This window comes from Saccopteryx leptura, chromosome X, assembly GCF_036850995.1.
Source record: "Saccopteryx leptura isolate mSacLep1 chromosome X, mSacLep1_pri_phased_curated, whole genome shotgun sequence".
NCBI lineage: Eukaryota > Metazoa > Chordata > Mammalia > Chiroptera > Emballonuridae > Saccopteryx > Saccopteryx leptura.
In genome coordinates, this window is record NC_089516.1 from 130,604,353 (window position 1) to 130,627,745 (window position 23,393).

Genomic DNA, 23,393 nt, shown 5'->3' on the forward strand with positions numbered 1-23,393 from the left:
GCCTTGGAATTTTCGTAGTTCATTAGGCAATAACTGGGCCGTGTCATTTCCCCCCCATGTGAAGAAATGCTAAAGATTGAACTAGCATTTCTTTCTGTAATTTTATATTAGGTAGATTCAGTAAAATTTATATGTTCTGAAAGTATCGACCACCATCATTAATATCAACATTTTTCTGCAAATGGCAGCCAAATTGCTAACATTTAGAATAATTTGCTACTAATAAGAATTCTAACAGATACTTCATATTGCTATGGAACTACTTCTTCAGCACTGTTTCTGATCATTGATAGGCATATATAGATTTTTGTCAAGAATGAACATGCATGCTTATTATTCCACACTGTGCACACTAATAAAAGTGTTGGAGAACTTCACGTCTTTGCACATATAGTAGTTATGAGTCCACTTACGTAGGAGCAGCTAAAAATTAATCCCTAGGTTGAATATGATAGAATGCTATTTTTAATTCTTATAATCCCTACACTGCTGTAAACCCTTTAATTCTTTAACTCTTAGAAGAGAGGGCAAGCAAGTCATATTATGTAACTTATTTGTAAGACATATAAAATTGGAAGAGAATATACTATTTGCTTAATTATTTTCACATTTAAGAATATGTGTTAATGATTTTAATTTTGGTTTTATAATACCCTGAGTTATCACAGAGTATTCTAGGGGGATGGAATATTATCTGCTTTGGTGTTTCCTGAGAGTTTTAAAGTATCTGAATAGCCACCCAGCAATTTCTGACCATTCATGCACGTTGGAATTGTTGATTACTAGGAATAAAATAAAATGTCTTTGTATTATTGTCTATCTTTTAATTCACAAAGCTTATTTTAAGACTCGCTTCCTCACTTCTACTTAGTCTTGTTTGGACCCACGAACATTGTCATTTTTTGACCAAAGGGACTTAAGCAATCCTAGTCATAGATGATAAATTGATGTTGCAAGTGTTATCTTAGGTCAAGTTAAATTCCGTGCTTACTGTAATTTTAGATAGTACATCTTTGTAATTAGAAATTTTATGTGTAATCCAGAAATACGTTCATGTACAAAAAGCATTGTAGATGTAATACATAATTAATAGAAATGTTTGATGTTAGTTTTACTGGAAAGTAAAATTATTTCAGTAATTTATGATAGCAACAGTATTGACTTTTTTTCTAAACAAAAGGTAGATATTAATATTATGTTTTTCAGTATTTTTTATTAATAAAAGTTCCTGTATGGATTTGACCACTAATAAGTATATTACAGATAGGCTAGAATTTGAGAGCTGTGTTCTAAAGCTCTGAAAGGATGCAGTCAGATTTGCACAATGTCTGGGTAAATGGTAAATAATTCAGAGCTATGAATAACCAATCGTTTGATTTCTAGTTCATCCAGGAATGGTGATGATGGGAAAGGTGAATCTGGAGAGAAGCCGTATATTCAGTTGTTACCACTTGCAGCACTTCCAGGGCTCTTTCCCCGGATGGTTTGGGGTTGGTTCCTACCCAGAGCCATCCACGACCTTCTTTGTGATCTCTAGCCATCTTATTTATTTATTTCTAAGTTTAATGGGGTGACATCGGTCCATAATATGTTCTTGTTGTGGACTGAATGTATGTTTCCCCCCGAAACATCTTGAAGTCCTAACATCCCCAACATGATGGATGGTATTTGTTGAAGGAGCCTTTGGTAGCTAATTAGGATTAGATAAGGTCATGTGTCACGGAGACAGTGACTACTCAGAGACCACAAGAAGTGCATTGAGAGCCCTAGGGTAGACTGCCTCACAATTCCCTATGCAAGTTTCATGACATGGCCCCGACGCCCAGTCCTTACGGGTTATATTGATACGCACGAATAGAAGCAGGGATGAGAATGAGGAAGTCAGGAAGCAGAGATGAGAAAGAAGAAATCAAGAAAGGAACCTTTTTTAGAGCAGACAAACGAGCAAGGGAAGTAGCTCAAATACCCCTACCTATTGATTGAATTAATCAGAAATGCTCATTCTGTTCCTATTGTGCTGCCCTCTGCATGGCACTGCCTTCAGTACTTTCTGTCAGTGAAGCACTGTGGCTTTTGCCTCTGGGCAGTGAGCTCGGTCCCTGTTCTATGTTCCTATTTAGGGCCTCTACAATCATGTGGTGGAAGTCCTTGTCTTTTAAGAAAAGAGAGCTCCCTCCCCCATCCCTACTCTTCACTCATATAGAAGGTAGCCCACAACATGGAAGGTAGCCACTTAAAATCAAGAAAAGAGGCTTCAGAATGAAACCTAGTTTGCTGACACCTTGATCTTGGACTTTCCATTCTCTAAACTGTGAGAAATAAATTACTGTTAAGCCACCAAGACTAATACAGATCTTTTAGAAGGTATCAGTAATAACCACATGCTTAAACATGTAACACCAAGTCACAAATAATAAAACAGATGTAACTTACATTCATATAGAAAGTGGCTACTGCTATTGTCTAGTCCAGTGGTCGGCAAACTAATTAGTCAACAGAGCCAAATATCAACAGTACAACGATTGAGATTTCTGTTGAGAGCCAGATTTTTTTAAACTTAAACTGTATGGGTAGGTACATTGTTATTAACTTAATCAGGGTACTCCTAAGCTGACCAAAGAGCTCCATGTGGCTCGCGAGCTGCAGTTTGCCGACCACTGGCCTAGGTGACTTAGAAGGCTGTGTTGATTCAGTGTCAGAGATATGCCAGTCTACTTGATTTACAGCCTAGGCAACAGACTATCATGACTACTTTGAGCTTGGCATTGCTTTAAGGAGGAGTCACTGGTGCTGGGTGTTCTTGGGTTCTAGGTTTATCTTTAGTGTATATATAACTGGTTTTTATAATCAAAAGTTTGTGAACATGTCAAATTATATTTGAGTACAACTTAAAAGCTTTATTGTGTCATATAAGTAGTTCTGTGTATGTATGTATGCATAGATCTATGCCTTTTCCACTACATTGCAAACATTTTGAATACTATAAATTCACAATCTTTGTATCCCCTACAAAATATTTGCTCAGTGCCTTAATCAGGGTGGATGCTGAATGTGTTTTGATGTAATTGAATATATTGCAATCCCTTCATATCCAAGCAGCCACTGGATTGTTAACGAATCCATATTAGATGGGGTTAATTAATATCAGATACTAACCAATATCAGATGTGACAAATAAAGGCTAGTAAGATTAAATGCTGCCACGTGTATTTCTGTCAAGCTCTTGTAGAGATTGAGGTTATTGGGCCTGTTTAATATGAAGCTTTGGTGTTTGGGATGACTAAAACAAGTTGTTGTTTATTGGATTGTATTTTATGGCATTTCTTCTCTGGTCCAGGTGCAAGTGAGGCTTCTGTGTGAGCCTCTGTGCCCCTTAAACTCCCATAATACTTTAGCTATATCTTTTCTTAGCAGTTTAACACTTGGTGTTATGGGTATTCATGTACATGTCATATCTTTTACTAAATTGTAAGCTCTTTGAGGGTAGCTGTATCCATGCTTATCCAGTTCTCTAGTATGTACAACATAGTAGGTACTCAAATACTTGAGTATTAGTAATACAGGTTCTGAATTAGGTCCTTACCATTTTAAAATTAATTACCATTCTAATATTTGATCATTAACTATGAATCTAAAATACTTTGATTTTTTATTAAATGTAAAATCTGTTCCTTGTCATCTTTTAAATAAATTGCTCCTTATTTCATTTTATATTTGAAACATCCAAAAGGAGAAAACAGTATAATGAACCCTCATGTAAACATTGCTTGTTGCTGACAACTATATATCCAAGGATAATCATTCATTTCTTAAACTAGGACCCTCGTAAATATACCTCATTTATTTACAGTGAATTATAACGAAGGTGTGAATTCATACCTACAGTACTTCAAGTGATGTGTTTTTTTGTGTGTGTGACAGAGAGAGAGGGACAGACAGGAAGGGAGAGAGATGAGAAGCATCAATTCTTTGTTGCGGCACCTCAGTTCATTAATTGCTTTCTCATATGTGCCTTGACCGGGGGGCTACTGCATACCAAGCCACCCCTTGCTCCAGCTGGTGACCTTGGGCTCAAGCTGGTGATCTTTGCTCAAAGCAGATGAGCCCGCGCTCATGCTGGCAACCTCAGGGTCTCAAACCTGGATCCTCTGCATCCCAGTCCGACACTCTATCCACTACCGCCTGGTCAGTGCAAGTGATGTAAGTGTTATAAATTTTGTTTTTGCCTTTTGGGAGGAGTTGGATTAATATTTTTTAATGCTTGATCTAACAAGTCAACACTTTGACATTAAGTGTGATATGTAAGTCTGATAGTATTAATTGAAAAGATTTTTGAATTGGAAATTAATTTTGGTGTGTTGATAGAGATAGAATTCTTATTTTGGGATACATCCCTGCTGGTCTGTCTCTATTAGACTCATGTCTGGGATGAACTAGGCAGAATTCACAGTGGCTTTGATTGAGACAAACAAGACTGTGGCAGTTCTTAGGCTGTTTGCAAGACCTGTAGCTAGGCGCTGAGCCATTTTTACGGAAGCAGGAGTCTTTTCAAGTGTTATTATGTATTTCAGAGGGTCCTGTGTGGGTGCTGGTTTATGCTTGTGGCAGAGGCAGTGAATAACTGGGAGCAAGGGATGAGTAAGCTTCTTGGAAGCCATTTTGGCACTCTGGATCTTTTTTATTTTAAAGTGCTATGAAATGGTGCATTTTAATTTATGTCAGGTAGTAGCAGATATATGTATTCTAATGAACCTGAAATCTATGTTTATCCTTTCATTTCTAGGATCTAGCAAAGCATTTCTTCTTTTTCCAAAACTTGAAATAAATTTCAGTTTATAAAATTTGTAAAAGTAGTACTTTCTTGTTATAAAATACTCTGAACATGCTCCTGTAGGTAACAAATGTCCTTCTTCTATTGTTGTTGTGAATGTTTTGAAATAAGCATGATATATTAGCACGTCTTCTTAGAGGATCTGGCATCAGCTTTCTCTCCACAAATAGAATTTGTTCTGTTGATGAAAGTAATGCATGTTTGCTTACAAATAAATCTCTCTGGACTTCTGACCACCCTCAGACCAGCTTCAGAGCAAGTGCCTGTGCACTGTGTGCTGCCGCTGGGGGTTCTACCTGCCTGAATCGCTGCCAGCCTTCTGGCTGTGTCCACACATTGAACTGGTGCACACACACACACACACCCCCCGCCCTCCTTCTCTTCCTCTCTTATTTTATATTACAGATTTTATTTTAATATATCTTAAGGCCCTGGCCGGTTGGCTCAGTGGTAGAACATTGGCCTGGCGTGCAGGAGTCCCGGGTTCGATTCCTGGCCCATCTGCTTTTCCACCTCTCCCCCTCTCCTTCCTCTCTGTCTCTCTCTTCCCCTCCCGCAGCTGAGGCTCCATTGGAGCAAAGTTGGCCCGAGTGCTGAGGATGGCTCCATGGCCTCTGCCTCAGGTGCTAGAATGGCTCTGGTTGCAACAGAGCAACACCCCCAGATGGGCAGAGCATCGCCCCCTGGTGGGAATGCCGGGTGGATCCCAGTCGGGCGCATGCGGGAGTCTGTCTGATTACCTCCCTGTTCCCAGCTTCAGAAAAATATATAAAAAAAATATATCTTCGTCGGCCTAGCGTGCGGAGGACCCGGGTTTGATTCCCGGCCAGGGCACACAGGAGAAGCGCCCATTTGCTTCTCCACCCCTCCGCCGCGCTTTCCTCTCTGTCTCTCTCTTCCCCTCCCACAGCCAAGGCTCCATTGGAGCAAAGATGGCCCGGGCGCTGGGGATGGCTCTGTGGCCTCTGCCTCAGGCGCTAGAGTGGCTCTGGTCGCAACATGGCGACGCCCAGGATGGGCAGAGCATCGCACCCTGGTGGGCAGAGCGTCACCCCCTGGTGGGCGTGCCGGGTGGATCCCGGTCGGGCGCATGCTGGAGTCTGTCTGACTGTCTCTCCCTGTTTCCAGCTTCAGAAAAATGAAAAAAATATATATATATCTTAAATTTCCTGTGGTTTTTATATGTATGTATAAAAACACATACTACTAAAATTATTTATAAGGAAAACTATCTTGTTTTAAAAAGCAATGTAGACTGTCCCCAGGATATGAATGAGATGACAGGTTCTGTTGGTTTGTTCTAAAGTTGAATTTGTATGTAAGTTGGAAAAGGTACATTTACCTATTAAATGCAACTTAGACATATGTTTATCTTAGCATAGTATTTATTTTGCCTTTATGTGTATATAAATACTTGAACTTTATTTTTTTAGAGAGAAAAAGACAGGAAGTTGAGAGAGATGAGAAGCATCAACTCATTGCAGCACTTTACTTTGGGTTTTTTATTTTGTTTTGTTTTGCTTTTAGTGAGAGCGAGGGAAAGATGGGAGCAGACGGACAGGAAGAGAGCTCTGTTCTTTGCTGTGGCTCCTTAGTTGTTCATTGATTGATTTCTCATTATGTGCCTTGATGGGGTAGGGTGGGTGGTTTCCAGTTGAGCCAGTGACCTTTGGCCTCAAGACAGCAACCATGGGATCATGTAGATCAGTGGTAGTCAACCTGGTCCCTACCGCCCACTAGTGGGCATTCCAGCTTTCATGGTAGGCGGTAGCAGAGCAACCAAAGTATAAATAAAAAGATAGATTTAACTATAGTAAGTTGTTTTATAAAGATTTATTCTGCCAAACTTAGCAAAAATCCGACATAAAGTACTTGTAAGTAATTATTATTATATGCTTTAACTTGCTGTCACTCTGCTTTATAAATTTTATAAAGTAAAGTTACTTCCCTACTTTATAAATCACCATTACTATGGAACTGGTGGGCGGTTAGAAAATTTTACTACTAACAGAGATACAGAAGTGGGTGGTAGGTATAAAAAGGTTGACTACCCCTGATGTAGATGATCCCACGCTCAAGCCAGCAAACTCCGGGTCAATGCTGTATCCACTGCGTCAACACCAGTCTGGCAATACTTAAACACTTTCAAACCTATAGAACCTATCTCATTCATGTGTATATGCGCACTGAATAAAATTTGGAGTGTATGGTGTAAGGAACTAAGGAAAATCTCTGTAACTCCCTTCCCCAGATACTCGTTTTTATGATTTTGTTATATATTTTCTGTGTGTATAAGCAATCATGTAATATTAATAAATCTGTAATCATTGTACATTTTACCACCACAGGTGCCACGTCATTAATACTATTAAATATTTTGTATGTTAGGGATTGGGCATACCAAGACAACCAATATATGATCCTATTCAAACCATCTTGGAGTTTCTACTCTTAAGGTGCCTTATAAATGGATTATAACAAGCTCAGACTTCTAGGAGTTTGGATTCTTAAGAAATCACTTAGCTTTTTAAATTTTTTTCATGTGAGATAAGAAAGAATATTTGGATTTGTGGTGGGGAACAGCAATTTTTCTTGTTCAGAGTAATCTTTTAATTTGATTGACAACAGTATATTGTCCTTTGAACTAAATTTTCAAATATACTCAAAAGTAGAGATAATATTATCAGTCCCCATATAGCCAGCACTAATTTTTTTTTTTTTTTTTGAGAGAGAGAAAGAGGGAAAGTGAAGGGGGGAGCAGGAAGCATCAATTCATAGTAGTTGCTCCTTGTGTGCCTGGACCAGGTAAGCCCAGGGTTTCAAACCGGCCACCTCAGCATTCCAGGCTGACACTTTATCCACTGCACCACCACAGGTCAGGCTCATCACTCATTTTTAAAATATCAAGATTCGGCACACTTATCTTAGCTCTTTAAATGTTCTTTTTTTCCTTGCTCTACTAAAGGAAATTTCATATCATAGAATTTTACTCCTATAATTTTAACTATTCATCTTTAAAACATATGGTTGATTTTATTATTTTTATTTTTATTTATTGATTTTTAGAGAGAAAAGGACAGAGAGAGAGAGACAGGAACATTGATCTATTCCTGTCTGTGCCCTGACCAGGGATCGAACTGGCAACCTCTATGCTTTGGGACAATGCTCCAACCAACGGAGCTATCCATCCAGGGCTATTGTTGATTTCTTATATAACTATAATTCATTGTTATACCTACAAAGTTACTGAAAGGTTTTGATATCTGATACCTAAATTTTGCTGGTAAGCTAAGGTTTTTAATATGTAAATCATCAAGTGTTTGTATTGTGTAATGCTCTCATTGAAACAGCCATATTTCTTTTTCAGATTAGTGATGATGAACCAGGCTACGACCTAGATTTATTTTGTATACCTAATCATTATGCTGAGGATTTGGAAAAGGTGTTTATTCCTCATGGACTAATTATGGACAGGTTAGTAAAATCTTAAACTGAGGTTTTTGTCATATTAATTTCAGGTATCTGCAACTGTATTGAGTACTTTAATGTTTGAGCATAGACTAGACCAGTTTGTCAAGCAATAACACATGTATGTTTTCTATTTTAAAAGTCCTCTTTACAAAAAAGGCAGGGAGGGTTTACTGATTACCAGCCTACGTCCCGGTATACTGGCAATCTGTAGGGAGTAGAATAAAGTAAACATTGAAAGGAGATTAGAAGAATGAACTCTAGCCACAGTCTGCTTTCTCAGCCTTGAACCTGGTAATGGGCTGGTGCTGAACCACACAAAGGCAAGGTCCCGTTTGGATTCTTTTGCACATCTAGCTTGAAATTTTCCCCGTAAATGAAGCGCAATGAGAAACTTTACTTGGCATTTAAATACTTGCCTTGTGTGTCAAGTTATTTTGGTTTTGCTTTTAAAGTGATAATATGAATGCATGTGTATTGTGGAAGTTTCTAACTAAAGAGGCTACAAATCAGAGCAGACTTCTTTGTTTTCAGCCTCCTGTGTATGTTTCTTCCCTACATACTGGCTATGCACATGCACTATATGCAAATATACCCAAATATTTTAACACATGGCTATATACTGTCATATAGGTCTCAAATTTATTGGATTTTTTTCATATTGGTATATCCAGAGCTCTCCCATTTATTTTATTTTTTTTACATATTATTTATTGATTTTTAGAGAAGGGGGCGAGAGAGACAGAAAGTGGGGAGAAGCGGGAAGCATCAGCTCCTAGTAGTTGCTTCCTGTGTGTGCCATGACCGGCAAGCCCAGGGTTTTCAACTGGCCACCTGAGTGTTCCGGGTCGGTGCTCTACCACTGAGCCAGCACAGGTCCTGCCCCATTTATTTATTTATTTATTTATTTATTTATTTATTTATTTATTTATATTTTTCTGAAGCTGGAAACAGGGAGAGACAGTCAGACAGACTCCTGCATGCGCCCAACCGGGATCCACCCGGCACGCCCACCAGGGGCGAAGCTCTGCCCACCAGGGGGCGATGCTCTGCCCCTCCAGGGCATCGTTCTGCCGCGACCAGAGCCACTCCAGCACCTGGGGCAGAGGCCAAGGAGCCATCCCCAGCGCCCGGGCCATCTCTGCTCCAATGGAGCCTTGGCTGCGGGAGGGGAAGAGAGAGACAGAGAGGAAGGGGGCGGGTGGAGAAGCAAATGGGCGCTTTTCCTATGTGCCCTGGCCGGGAATCGAACCCGGGTCCCCCGCATGCCAGGCCGACGCTCTACTGCTGAGCCAACTGGCCAGGGCCCATTTATTTTAAAGGTTGTGTAGCATTCCATTTTCTGCCTATTCCATAACTAATTTAACCAGTCATCTGTTGATTGACGTGCAAAATTTCTCCATTATTTTGGTTTTAAAGACCATACTAGAAGGGAACATCCTTTTATACATGTTTCGCACTTGCTCAACTTTATCCATGTGGAAATTTTGGGTCAAAGGAAAGGTGTTCATTGAATGTTTTGATACAGCCAAATCATTCTCCAGAAACTTACGTAAATTTTCACTCCCAATGGTATGAGAGTACTGTTTCCCTCCCAATCTCTTCTAATACTGTATATTATCAAGAAATTTTCATCTAATCAGAATCTGCCAATCTGATAACTGAATATGGTATCTTATTTTAAATTGCATTAAAAAAATATTACAGCCTGACCAGGTGGTGGCACAGTTGATAGAGTGTTGGCCTGGGACTCTGAGGACCCAGGTTCAAAACCCCAATGTCGCTGGCTTGAGAGTGGGCTCATCCAGCTTGAATTTGGGGTCACTGGCTTGAGCAAGGGGTCACTGGCTCTGCAGTAGCCCCCGGTCAAGGCACATAAGAGAAAGCAATCAATGAACAACTAAAGTACCGCAAAGAATTGATGCTTCTCATCTCTCTCCCTTCCTGTCTGTCTGTCCCTGTCTGTCCTTCTCTCTGTCTCTTTCTGTCTCTGTCTCTCTGGCTAAAATAAATAAATAAAAAGAGTAAATTTTTAAAAAATTATCATAGATGTTGTAGTATGGCTGGATTTTGAAGGTTTTTGTCTTTGCTTTATGAAGCAAGGCTATATACTTCATGGGGGCAAAGGATATATTTTTAGAAGTTTAATGCCTAAAGGATGTTTGTTATGACATTATTTTTATTATTAATTTCTATTCAATTCTGAATTTCATTTCTTCAGGACCGAGCGCCTTGCTCGAGATGTGATGAAGGAGATGGGAGGCCATCACATCGTAGCCCTTTGTGTGCTGAAGGGAGGCTATAAATTCTTTGCTGACCTGCTGGATTACATCAAAGCACTGAACAGAAATAGTGATAGGTCCATACCTATGACTGTAGATTTTATCAGGCTGAAGAGCTACTGTGTAAGTATATTTAAGGCATGTTTATTCAATAAAAGTGAAAAAGAAAACGGCAATTTCCTGTATGATTTTGAAGCCTTGCTAACTATTGTTACATGTTTATTGCACTTAATTACAGTGAGATTTTTTATCACATCCAATAATACTTTGTATCCAAGTGAATATTGTCTTTTTCAAGCTAGTCACTTTAGAGGTTATGTACTTATTTTAAAGGTATTTTATTTTAATTTTATTTTTTCTACTTTTAAAACTTTTAATAATTGCTTTTGGGACTTGGGTGATCACGTGTTTACTGTCTTCTATTGGTGGCTGATGTCTCCCCTGAAACTGGATTGGTCTGCAGGGAAGTCAAAAGGCATATGGAGCTAGTTCTGATAAATAAGTTATCAACAGTTACTCCCTTGAAAGCACGTGGAGCAAGAGCGTCAGCACAGTGAGGAAACCACTTTGGATTCAGTCACTCTGTGCCACAGAACCAGTGCGATCTGGACACGTTAATTGCATCATCCACAATTTCTTTGATTGTGTGAATGTTTAATTTTTATTACTTCATACTGTTGCTTTGTTTCTGCTTGCAAGTTGGCAGTGTTGTTCCTGTGAGTTACTATTTTCCTTTAAAATGGTGTCTCTCCTAGCTTCTTCAAAGGTTAGAATAAATGCCCATTTTTGCTGTTTCATGAGTCATTATTATAGCCATCTTTGTAGAAACTCACCTTCTGTTGGCATTTGCATTGAAAATAGGACCACTTACGTACATTGAACTTTCAGCCTTCATTCTCTTTGGTAATCATCTGTTTGACCCAGTTTTTGACCTTTTTCACATTCTCATTAGTCCAGTAGATGATTAGATAACCACTAAAGTATTATAGACATTTTCCTACCTCATGAAAACCCTTTATGCGTATACAGCATGACATTACTTCATATTTGTAAGCTCCCTTTAACTTGTCAGTCTTGTTTGAATTAAAGACTGTTTAAATACAAAATTTGGATTTTTACTCAACACGTTTATTTATTTATTATGCTTGTTTACACTAAGATTTACTTTTAGTCAGTATAGCTGCCAACAGTATTGTTGCCTGGTTTTTTGGTTATTGTTATTTTATTTAATATTTTTTTCTTTTTCCGAAGCCAGAAACGGGGAGGCAGTCAGACTCCCGCATGCGCCTGACCGGGATCCACCCGGCACACCCACCAGGGGGGGATGCTCTGCCCATCCGGGGTGTCGCTCTGTTGCAATCAGAGCCATTCTAGCGCCTGAGGCAGAGGCCACAGAGCCATCCTCAGTGCTTGGGCAAACTTTGCTCCAATGGAGCCTTGGCTGTGGGAGGGGAAGAGAGAGACAGAGAGGAAGGAGAGGGGGAGGGATGGAGAAGCAGATGGGCGCTTCTCCTGTGTGCCCTGGCCGGGAATTGAACCCGGGACTCCCGCACGCCAGGCCAACGCTCTACCACTGAGCCAACCGGCCAGGGCCTATTGTTATATTTTTAAAATTTATTTATTGACTTTTAGAGAGAAGAGAGAGACAAGGAGAAGACAGGAAGGGGAGAAGTGGGAAGCATCAACTTGTAGTAGTTGCTTCCCGTGTGTGCCTTGAGTGGGCAGGCTGGGCCTTTGAACCTGCGAACTCAGTGTTCCAGGTTGATGCTTTATCCACTGCACCACCACAGGTCAGGCCAGTTGCCTAGTTTTTAATATATTGTTACTTAGAGTCAAAACATGCACTTATAGGCCCTGGCCGGTTGGCTCAGTGGTAGAGCCTGGCGTGCGGGAGTCCCGGGTTTGATTCCCGGCCAGGGCACACAGGAGAAGCGCCCATCTGCTTCTCCACTCTTCTCCCCCTCCTTCCTCTCTGTCTCTCTCTTCCCCTCCCGCAGCCAGGGCTCCATTGGAGCAGAGTTTGCCCGGGCACTGGGGATGGCTCCATGGCCTCTGCCTCAGGCCCTAGAATGGCTCTGATTGCGGCAGGGCTACTCCCTAGATGGGCAGAGCACCCCCCCCCCCACCCCGGTGGGCATGCCGGGTGGATCCTGGTCGGGCACATGCGGGAGTCTGTCTGACTGTCTCCCCGTTTCCAACCTCAGAGAAAAAAAAAATGCACTTATAGACCATGGTATGATTTCTCTTTGATCTTCTTAAGCACCCCACCCACACACACATAAAATCAATCTTGTTACTTTATGACAGATACTTCATTCCTCTGGGAATTTGAGCACAATGTTCTTTCTTTGAAAAAAGAAACTCGTAAAAACAAGTGAGGTGACTTCAATATTTTATTTTTAAAAGTATTTTATAGTTGTAAGAGCCATTTAAAGCAAAGGAACACCTTGACGTTTTAATTCCATTTTCTACTTTTAGTGTTTTCTCATTTTAGATCTTAGAGGATTATGAAGCTGAACTTCTCAACTGATAAAAAAATATGAAATCTTAAACATAAGCAAAGCAAATTTTAGGTTAATTTTTACATAGAGGAAAATAATATCTGTTCTGTTTTATGTGAAAATCTGTGTAAATTTACTGCTAAGTAGTAGAAATTAAGAAAACCTTCCATATATACTTGAATTTTTCAGTTTGTCATAGAAGATATTCACATGTCCATATAAAAAATCAGGCAACTTAATTTGATAAAGTTGTAAAATGGAAATTTAAAATTGCAGTATCAGAAACATGCTGATCTTGACCAGTTTGAAATAGTGAATTAAATATTGATTGATTTATACTATTCTTAAAGAAATGCTCCATGAACTATTAAATATTACTGGAATATATAAAGAGCCATAATGGTGTTAATACATCCCATCTATCAATAGTTTTTCTTCAAATTAAAAATAGCATTTTTCTGATTAAAAAATACATTTATTATGAAGACATAAAACCACAAAAATCATAAATGAATTAAGTCACTTTAAACTCCACTACCACTTTTATTTCCAATATTTTAAAGAATATTTTTCTTACCACTATTTTTTGTACTGCTAAGAAAAAGGACACTGTCAGTTATAGGAGTAAATTGTAATCAGTTGTAATATGTCGGTTTCAGAGGAATTAAATGTGAATGTACAACTTAGGACAGTGAGATGTCAGTACTGTGTATTCAATGCCCTTTTCTTTCTTTTCTCCCCACCCCACCCCTCCCCTCCCCTCCCCTCCCCTCCTCTCCCTCTCTTCTCTTCTTTTTCTTTCTTAGTCTTCTTTTCCAAGAGAGAGGAGGGGAGATAGTGAGACAGATTCCCGCATGTGTCCTGACTGGGATCCACCTGGCAACCCTGGTCTGGGCCGAAGCTCTGCCCATCTGGGGCCATGCTCATAACCGAGCTCTTTTCAGCACCTGAGGCAGAGGCTCCACGGAGCCATCCTCAGCACCCGGGGCCTATATATATACTCGAACCAGTTGAGCCATGGCTGCTGTGGGAGACAGAGAGAGAAGGGGGAAGGTGAGGGGTGGAGAAGCAGATGGTTGTTTCTCCAGTGTGCCCTGACCAGGAATCGAACCCGGGACAGCCACATGCCCGGCTGACACTCTACCTTTGGTTCAGCTGGCCAGGGCCTCAATGCCCTTTTCTATCCCTAACCCTTTCAGTAGTGAGTTTTTCTCATGCTCACTGAGCCCCGGTAGTGAGCTGTTTGTTTTTTTTTTCAAAAAATGGAATTAGTTCCAGTTACAGTTTTATTAACTTAAAACCATGTTTGATAACCAATTAATGGAAGTAAGAAGAACATACATTTGCCTTATCTTTAATGTTGCCTTACGCATTTTTAAAATAAAAATTTTTTTACGATCATAATCTGGAGGGTCAGGAGGCACGAGGACGTACATGAACGTTCATACTACTCAAAGGGTTAAAGCTCTATTGTTTGTAGAAAAATTAAACAATTGGTAAGTATGCAAATATATATTCTCTATTGTGAGTTTAATTTTGTAGTAATATTTTTTACTAAAATAGTTTAATAAAAAATACTGAAGCCTCAGGAGGAAAAGTCAAGTAAATATTTTGTGGAAGTACTTTTGTGTTGGCCTTAAGGAAGGGGAAATTAGCCTGAGTTTTGAGATACAGGTTATTTTCTCTGTGAACATTTGGGAACGATTAGGTGCAGAGCGATCAAGTGCCTTGCCCCAGATAACAAAAGATTTAGATTTGAACCCAGGCTTTTAACTCTGTGCAGAACTCAGAGGTTTTTTGTTTTGTTTTGTTTTGAGCAAGAGAAGCAGACAGGAAGGTTAGAGAGATGAGAAGCATCAACTTGTTGTGGTCCTTTAATTGTTCATTGATTGCTTTCTGATATGTGCCTTGACCGGAGGGCTCCAGCTGAGCCAGTGACCCCTTGCTCAAGTCAGTGACCTTGGGGTCATGTCTATGATCTCGCACTCAAGCCAATGACCTTGGAGTTTCAAACGTGTTTCTCAGCATCCCAGGCCAATGCTCTATTCACCACCACCTGGTCACCACCTGGTCAAGGCAGAACTCAGTCTTGTGTGTGTGTGTGTGTGTGTGTGTGTGTGTGTGTGTGTGTGTGAGAGAGAGAGAGAGAGAGAGAGAGAGAGAGAGAGAGGGACAGATAGGGACAGATAGACATGAACGGGGAGAGATGAGAAGCATCAAGTCTTTGTTGTGGCACCTTAGTTGTTCATTGATTGCTTTCTTATATGTGCCTTCATGGGGCTACAGCAGACTAAGTGACCTCTTGCTCAAGCCAACAACCATGGGGTCATGTCTGTGATTCCTCACACAAGCTGGTGAGCCCGTGCTCAATCTGGCGTCCTCGAGGTTTCGAACCTGGGTGCTCTGCGTCCCAGTCTGATATTCTATCCAGTGTGCCACCCCCCTGGTCAGGCATCAGAGTCTTATTTGGGAAAACTTGTAACTATTTTGGATCCTCTAATATGGGCTTCCTATTATTTATTTTCTACTAGTCAGAACTTTTGCACAAAATTTATTTTGCCAATTATGGAATTTTTGCCTCAGTTGCAGTTGATATTTTTAAAACTGTAACTTTCAATCTTGATCTTAGAAGTCGCTTGATTAGGCTATCTGTTTGATATATCAAAGATGCGAATTACTTTACAGTAATTTGTAAGAAGGTGGCTATTTGAGTGAGCTTGTTAAAGAAAATGCAGAAAATGTTGCAGTAGTTTCTTAAAATGTCTTAAGTCCATTACCTTTTCTCTGTATTTAGTCAATTGCTTTGAGGTAAGCATTTTTCTCCAGAAAAATTGAAGTTAAATATAAGTGTACTTCTTTGAATTTGATACTAGATAATATAAAACTTACCTTCTATTAATCTATGCTCATTTACATGTATATAAAGCTAGTAAAGTGATTTATACCTTTCTCTCTTATCTTTTGAATTAATATCATAGACATGGGCAGGGTAAAGAATTTGTTTAGTTTAAACTGGCAGGATTGGGGCTATATACTACCTGTGGTATAAGTAAACTTTAACAGAACTAGGGTCAAAAGTACACTTTCTAGCCATTTCCTGTGGGTTTTCACTTTGATGTAGTCCTTGTTGGGCAAATGAGGTTTTATATAAGCACTCTGATTTTTAGAACATGAGGGCAGTATTCAAGTTTGGTCCTGTGAAACTATAGATTTTGTAGAAAGTTAAGGAAATAGATTAATTCACTTTGGAAACATGTAGGGATCATCTCTTGTACTATATTAGGCCATGAAAATTTGTTCTATTGAACAGGTTTATTTTATTGGATGCTAGTCCCAAATCATACATGGCATGAGAAGCGTAAAGACAGGATGCAGTCGTTTCTGAAGGTTTGAAAACAGTATACTTGAATATGCCAGCTATTACATATCAATACTGTCTTTTCAGTATTTGCTAGTGTTCTGTTATACTAAGTGGTATATTTGGTTAGAACAGTGCTGACCAATAGAACTTTCTGTGATGATAGAAATAGTGTATGTCTGTGCCATCTAATACAGAGTCACTAGTCACGTGTGGCTGTTGAAAATTTGAAATATGTCTTGTATAACAGGAACTGAATTTTGTTATTTAACTTTAAGTAATTGCCACATGTGCTTAGTGGCTACTGTGTGGAATAGTGTAAGATTACATGATCTCTAAGGGCCCTTGTATGTCAACATATTCTTAACTTGAATAGCTTCTTTAAAAGAATGTGTTCTGCCTGACCTGTGGTGGCGCAATGGATAAAGCGTCGACCTGGAATGCTGAGGTCGCCGGTTCAAAACCCTGAGCCTGCCTGGTCAAGGCACATATGGGAGTTGATGCTTCCTGCTCCTCCTCTCTCTCTCTCTCTCTCTCTCTCTCTCTTCTAAAAATGAATAAATAAAAATTAAAAAAAAATTAAAAAAAAAGAATGTGTTCTATTAGAAAATATGTCATAAAATACAGATAAATAAGTTAACTTATTGTCTGGGCAAATATCCTTCCACCGACTTGCTTTTTTCTGCATATCATTTTAGAAAATTGGTTATCTGCCATTTTTCATCTGAAATGCAGTCTACCTCTAAAAGTATATGATTCGCAGTTTTGTTGATGTTTGATCAGGGTATAGGAAAAACAGTTCGAGGACAGACAGTGGTGAGATTATGATGTAAAGAAAAAACATGACTGAGTGTGATGGACTTGAGGCCCAGTTGGATGCAGAGGGAATTTTACTCAATCACTTCATTCTGCCGTCCTGGAAGAATGATGTGAATTTCACTGCAAAAAAGGCAAGCTCTGCATAGTGCTAAGCCCAAATGCTAATTCCAGACTTCCTACCTCAACCTGTATCAACCTGTGTGTTCTAGCAATTCTTTTGCCAGTCCATTCATACCTTGTTTTTACACAGCTCTCTTTTCTTCAAGGAAGATGTGGTTCTTGTTATTCCTCGGAGGTTTTCAGAATTCCTAGTGATAGACAAATAAAAAGAAACACAGTTGTTTTATTTCCCTTCTTGTGTTTTCACCTGGGCTTCAGAAAGGCAGTCAAAATGCAGACACAGGCGCTAAGAGTATATATCTGGAAATCCAGATTGCTTCTCTGAGAATCTTATGGTAGCTGACAGTGACACTGAGTTAAGGCCAGATTGGGCTCTCTGGCTGGGAGGGGTGAAGAGGTGAGATGATAGAGAAGAAGGAAGGGCCACTCGGGCTGGGGGAGTGGCTCTCACCCCCTGGACCATGCCAGTCTCATTGTCTCCACATGAGGCCCATAAGTACCACTCAGTAATGTAATGAGCAGGGATGCAGTAGGAAGCTTGTTCCAGACAGGAGAGGAGGCACAGGGAAGTTCTTCTGGGTGATTATCCACAGATGCTATTTCTGTGGAATTCGGGCATTTATTACCTGTATTCTAGCACACTGAACTGCAGCATTTTTCTAAATGTTTCTTCTTTATTAGCCTCCATTTAAAAGATAGCTATGGTTCCATGAAGGAAATAAAGTCTCAGAAGAGGCTTGATGTAAGCTGAAAACCTTATGGCAGACAGGAATATGGAGACCCGGGTGCTAGTGCAGTGTCAGTGTCTTCAGTGCTTCGAGTTCTTGTCTCTTACCCTATCACCAGAGCCTTTGAATCCAGGGGTTTTCCTGTGTCTCCATACTTCTTAGTTCTCAAACCTCTGCTCTGTAAAAGACGGCAGTTGAAGTTGGACTGTAATACCAAATTTCTACAGAAGATGTCACTATTTAACTTGATTTACAGTGTAAATCATTTAGTATGAATCACTTTCAATGAAAGCTTAGGCTTTGTATGGTGTTTTTTGGTCTTAATTCTCTGTATTTGAAACTCTGGGTTTTAAGTTAACATAAGTGGTGTGCATAATTTCTTTAAGATAAGTAATGCAAGTTTTGTTTTTTTATATCAGAAGCCATACACGTATTGTTTACTTTGCAACACTGAACAGTTTAAAATGGATTTGTATATAGAACATATAAATAGGAGTAAATAAAAGTAAACAGTCTTGTTATCCTGATTCTCACTGTTCAATATAATTGGTGCTTTAAACTTTTTATAAATGCTGAACAAAAGTGGTTTCATAGGCAACACATTGCTTCACTACTTGCTGTTTTTAATTTATCATTGTTCCACGTTAGTTTGGATAAATTACCAGATTTTCACATGGTATTACTTTGTGTGGGTGGACTTAATTTAAATACTTCCCTATTAATAGACATGTTGGTTGTCTCCAGTATTGCTTTCTTATAAACAGTTGACATAGTGAATATCCTTGTATGTACCTTTGCATACTTGCATTTTTGTAGCATAGATTCTTAGAAGTGGGATTGCTAAGACAAATGACATACATATTTACAATTTTAAGAGATATTGCTATATCGTTTTTTTGCTTGTTTCTTTTTGTTTGTTTGTTTGTTTGTTTTTAGTGAGAGAGACAGAGGGAGGGACAGATAGGGACAGACAGGCAGGAAGGGAGAGAGATGAGAAGCTTCATTTCTTTGCGTGGCACTTAGTTGTTCATTGATTGCTTTCTCATTTGTGCCTTGACCGGGAGGGGGCGTCTATAGCAGAGTGAAGCCAGTGATTTTGGGCTTCAAGCCAGTGACCTTTGGGCTCAAGCCAGCCACCATGGGGTCATGTCTATGATCCCACGCTCAAGCTGGTGAGCCCATACTCAAGCTGGCAACCTCAGGGTTTTGAACCTGGGTCCTCAGAGTCCCAGGTTGACGCTCTATCCACTGCACCACTGCCTGGCCAGGCTCCTCTTACTTTTGCCAACATATTATCAGGCTTAAGTTTGCTTTCTTCCATTCTGCTTACGGCTTTATTTTTTACATTTAGATTTTAATCCATCTGGAATTTATTTTTGTGTATGCTGCGAGGTAGGGATCATACTTTACTTTTTTTCATAAGTGGGTAACTAGTTAATCAAACACCATTTATTGAATAATTAATCTACTTACTGACTTGAAATACCATCTTTGTCATATACTAAATCCTCATATACTCTGGCTCTGTTTCTGGGCTCAGTTTTCCGGGATTCCATTGTAACTGCGCTGGTACAGCACCATTGTAAGTGCGATAGCTTTGATACGATTTGCTCTCTAGTAGGGAAGTTCTTCGGTTCATGTGTGCTTTCTTCCCAGTTTTCTGTCTTGGATCCGGTGTAGCCAAATTATAATCATTATCACCACCCACTACAGTGGCTGTGGAACATTCTCCTTGGAAACTCCTATAAGAGTTTCTACTGGATTCTGCGATATCAGAAAACTGGGAGCCTGAGAGGTATGCTTTAAAGGACTACTGATTAGACCTAACTTCCCAGACTCTGCTGAAGATCAACTGGACCTGGGCTAGACTTTTCAGGGAAATCTCTTTGGGGTTGAATGTGATATAGACTAGACCTTTCAACTTGCTTGACTCATGAGAATGGTCCAGGGACAGAAGCAAACACCTATCATTGCTAATAACTTACTTCCCTCATTGTTCCAGAAATTACTGTGACTGAAGATGGGTGGATGCTATGATATTGTCCACTTGAAAATGGGTGCACTCTATTTTTAAGACTCCTACAGCATCAAGTCAATAATGGTCATTTAGGACTTTTTAATTTTTACTAATCTGTAGTTGAAAGTTACCTAGTTACCTAGTCTTTCATTTCTAGAAACTGAAATAATATAATGTCTTCATTTGGAAGATCATAATGCTATGACATTAGATAGCTAACTTCTTCAGTCTTCTAGTTTCCATTTGATAATATAAAATGTTTATATACACACAGGGATATAGATATGTATTTATATCTCTTTTACTCTTACTAGAATGATCAATCAACAGGGGACATAAAAGTAATTGGTGGAGATGATCTCTCAGCTTTAACTGGAAAGGTATGTATCCTGAAGGGTGAGAAAAGAGCCCTTTATAACAAGGGTCAACTAGTAACACTGCATTGTCAATCAGTCATGAAGAGGCAGTTTGCATAGTTATTTATGCACATAAACAAGGGCTATTTAACCCTTGAAGGCAATCTCGGTTTCTGATGGTGAAACCTTTTTTTATGTGTATTTTTCTGAAGTTGGAAACGGGAAGGCAGTCAGACAGACTCCCGCATGCGCCCGACCAGGATCCACCTGGCATGCCCACCAGGGGGTGATGCTCTGCCCATCTGTGGCATAGCTCTGTTGCAACCAGAGCCATTCTAGTGCCTGAGGCAGAGGCCATGGAGCCATCTTCAGCACCCTGGCCAACTTTGCTCCAATGGAGCCTTGGCTGTGGGAGGGGAAGAGAGAGACAGAGAGGAAGGAGAGGGGGAAGAGTGGAGAAGCAGATGGGCACTTCTCCTGTGTGCCCTGGCTGGAATCAAACCCGGGACTCCTGCACACCAGGCCGACACTCTACCACTGAGCCAACCGGCCAGGGCGATGGTGAACCTTTTTATAAAAACCGCCCACTTTTGCATTACTGGTCAACCTAGTCCCTCCCACCTCCTAGTGGGCGTTCCAGCTTTCATGGTGTGCCAATCGTGGCGCTGTTTGGTTGCTCCACTACCACCCATCATGAAAGCCGGAACGCCTAGTGGGCGGGAGAGACTGGGTTGACCAGCAAAAGTGGGTGGGTTTTATAAAAAGTTTCACCATCATGGTGCTATGTTATACAGCGAAGGTGCAGCAGAAGCCGGCATTATGTTTAGCAGTGCGTGTTGCCAAGCACTGCTGTCTGCCTCAGTGTGCATCTAATTTGGAATTCTTATGTATTTATACATGGGGCAAACAGTCTTCTTTTTAAAAATAGACTCACATAGTTTCTTAAAAGCTAGAGAAACAGTATAATGCAGTGGCTAAAAAAAGTGTGAGTTCTGGAGCTGGACAGCCTTGATTCAAAGCCTGGCTCAATACCTCCTCGAACACGTGACGTTAGGCAGTTTGTTTAATGTCTCTGTCTCCCATTTGTAAGGTGGGGATAATAATGTCAGCCACCTCTTAGACTTAAGATGATTAAATGAAATAATTCATGTAGAGTTCTTATAAGAGTTTCTGTTAGTTAGAACACTTAGTAAATTCAAACATACTATTATTTTAAGAAATTTCAAATGGTTTTTTTAATATCAAAATTTTTCTAGTATAGACAATTGACTGAACAAATAGACATATTAAGATGTCGGAATGTTTTTTTTCTGATACAATGAAATGAGTTCTGAGTAACCAATGATAAATAATAGAATGTTAGGTTTTGCCTGACCAGGTGGTTGCACAGTGGATAGAGCATCGGATTGGGATGTGGAGGACCCAGGTTTGAGACCCCGAGGTTGCTGGCTTGAGCAAGGGGTCACTCGGTCTGCTGTAGCCTCACAGTCAAGGCACATATGAGAAAGCAATCAGTGAAGAACTGAAGTGCCACAATGAGAAACTGATGATTGATGCTTCTCATCTCTCTTCGTTCCTGTCTGTCTGTCCCTATCTATCCCTCTCTCTGACTCTCGTTCTGTCTCTGTAAAAAACAAAACAAAAACTGGAAGTTTGTATAAAAAAAAAAAAAGAATGTTAGGTTTTTTTAAGCTGCTGGTTATTTTTTACATCTAGACTCTGTGCCAGATATAAAGGCCTAATCTCATAAAAGTTGCCCCATTCTGTGAGGTAGGTATTATTATCACCCTTTTACAGATAAGGAAAGTAGGACTGGGCAAGGTTGAAGGATTTATGCAAAGTCACACTGCCAGTAAATGGCAAAACTTGTTTTTGAATCTAGTTCTGTTGTGCTCCAAAGCACTTTTCTACCTCTAGCTTTTACATGTTAATGTTCACAGCTTATTTGACTATCTATAAGGAATCTTTAACATATAGCACTTGTGTCAAATTCTGTGGTTCCATATCAGAGTCATGCCAAAGTAATGTCCTCCTCAGTATCTTTGGCAAACTTTTAAAGGAGAAGTTATCATTTATTGATTCTTTCTGCTCTATCCATCCTATTCACCACTCCCTCACTCCTGCACCTTCCCTGTCAGCATACTTTTCCAGTGTTTCGAAGTCACTTGAAGCCTTTACTTTTTTTTTTTTTACAGAGTCAGAGAGAGAGAGAGAGAGAGTCGGAGAGAGGGATAGATAGGGACAGACAGACAGGAATGCAGAGATGAGAAGCACCAATCATCAGTTTTTCGTTGTGGCACCTTAGTTCATTGATTGCTTTCTCATATGTGCCTTCACTGAGGGGCTACAGCCCACCGAGTAACCACTTGCTCAAGCCAGCGACCTTGGGTCCAAGCTGGTGAGCTTTGCTCAAACCAGATGAGCCCGCGCTCAAGCTGTTGACCTCGGTCTCGAACCTGGGTCCTCCGCATCCCAGTCCGATGCTCTATCCACTGTGCCACCACCCGGTCAGGCTTGAAGCCTTTACTTCTACAATCAGTTTTTAGTGCTGGAGGGGGCCTAACCTTCACCTTCTCTGAATGTATTTGACTTTGCCCTTCCCACTTAATGGCTCTGTCCAACTAGGTAGCTCTGTGATATTAAAATATCTCTTTATTAAATCACTCTTTTTTCATGACAGTCATAGTAAATCACATTTATTGTGGAGAAAATGAAGACAGCCTGAGTAAATGGGGGCACAGTGGATACAGCATCGACCTGGGATGCTGAGGACCCAGGTTCGAAGCCCCAGGGTCACTGACTTGAGAGCTGGCTCATCTAGCTTGAACAAGGGGGTCGCTGGCTTGAGTGTGGGGATCATAGACATGACCCCATGGTTACTGGCTTGAGCCTGAAGTTCGCTAGCTTGAAGCC

General features: G+C 40.1%; 1 protein-coding gene across 3 annotated transcripts in view; it reads left to right on the forward strand.

Annotated features, from left to right (window-relative positions):
• HPRT1 (hypoxanthine phosphoribosyltransferase 1) overlaps window positions 1-23,393 on the forward strand; it is a 141,056-nt gene that overhangs the window by 11,487 nt on the left and 106,176 nt on the right. For all 3 annotated transcript variants that reach the window (XM_066357111.1, XM_066357110.1, XM_066357109.1), the window contains exons 2-4: window positions 8,199-8,305; window positions 10,521-10,704; window positions 20,439-20,504. In XM_066357111.1, coding sequence (XP_066213208.1) covers window positions 8,199-8,305; window positions 10,521-10,704; window positions 20,439-20,504 — 357 coding nt within the window. The remainder of the gene's footprint in view (window positions 1-8,198; window positions 8,306-10,520; window positions 10,705-20,438; window positions 20,505-23,393) is intronic.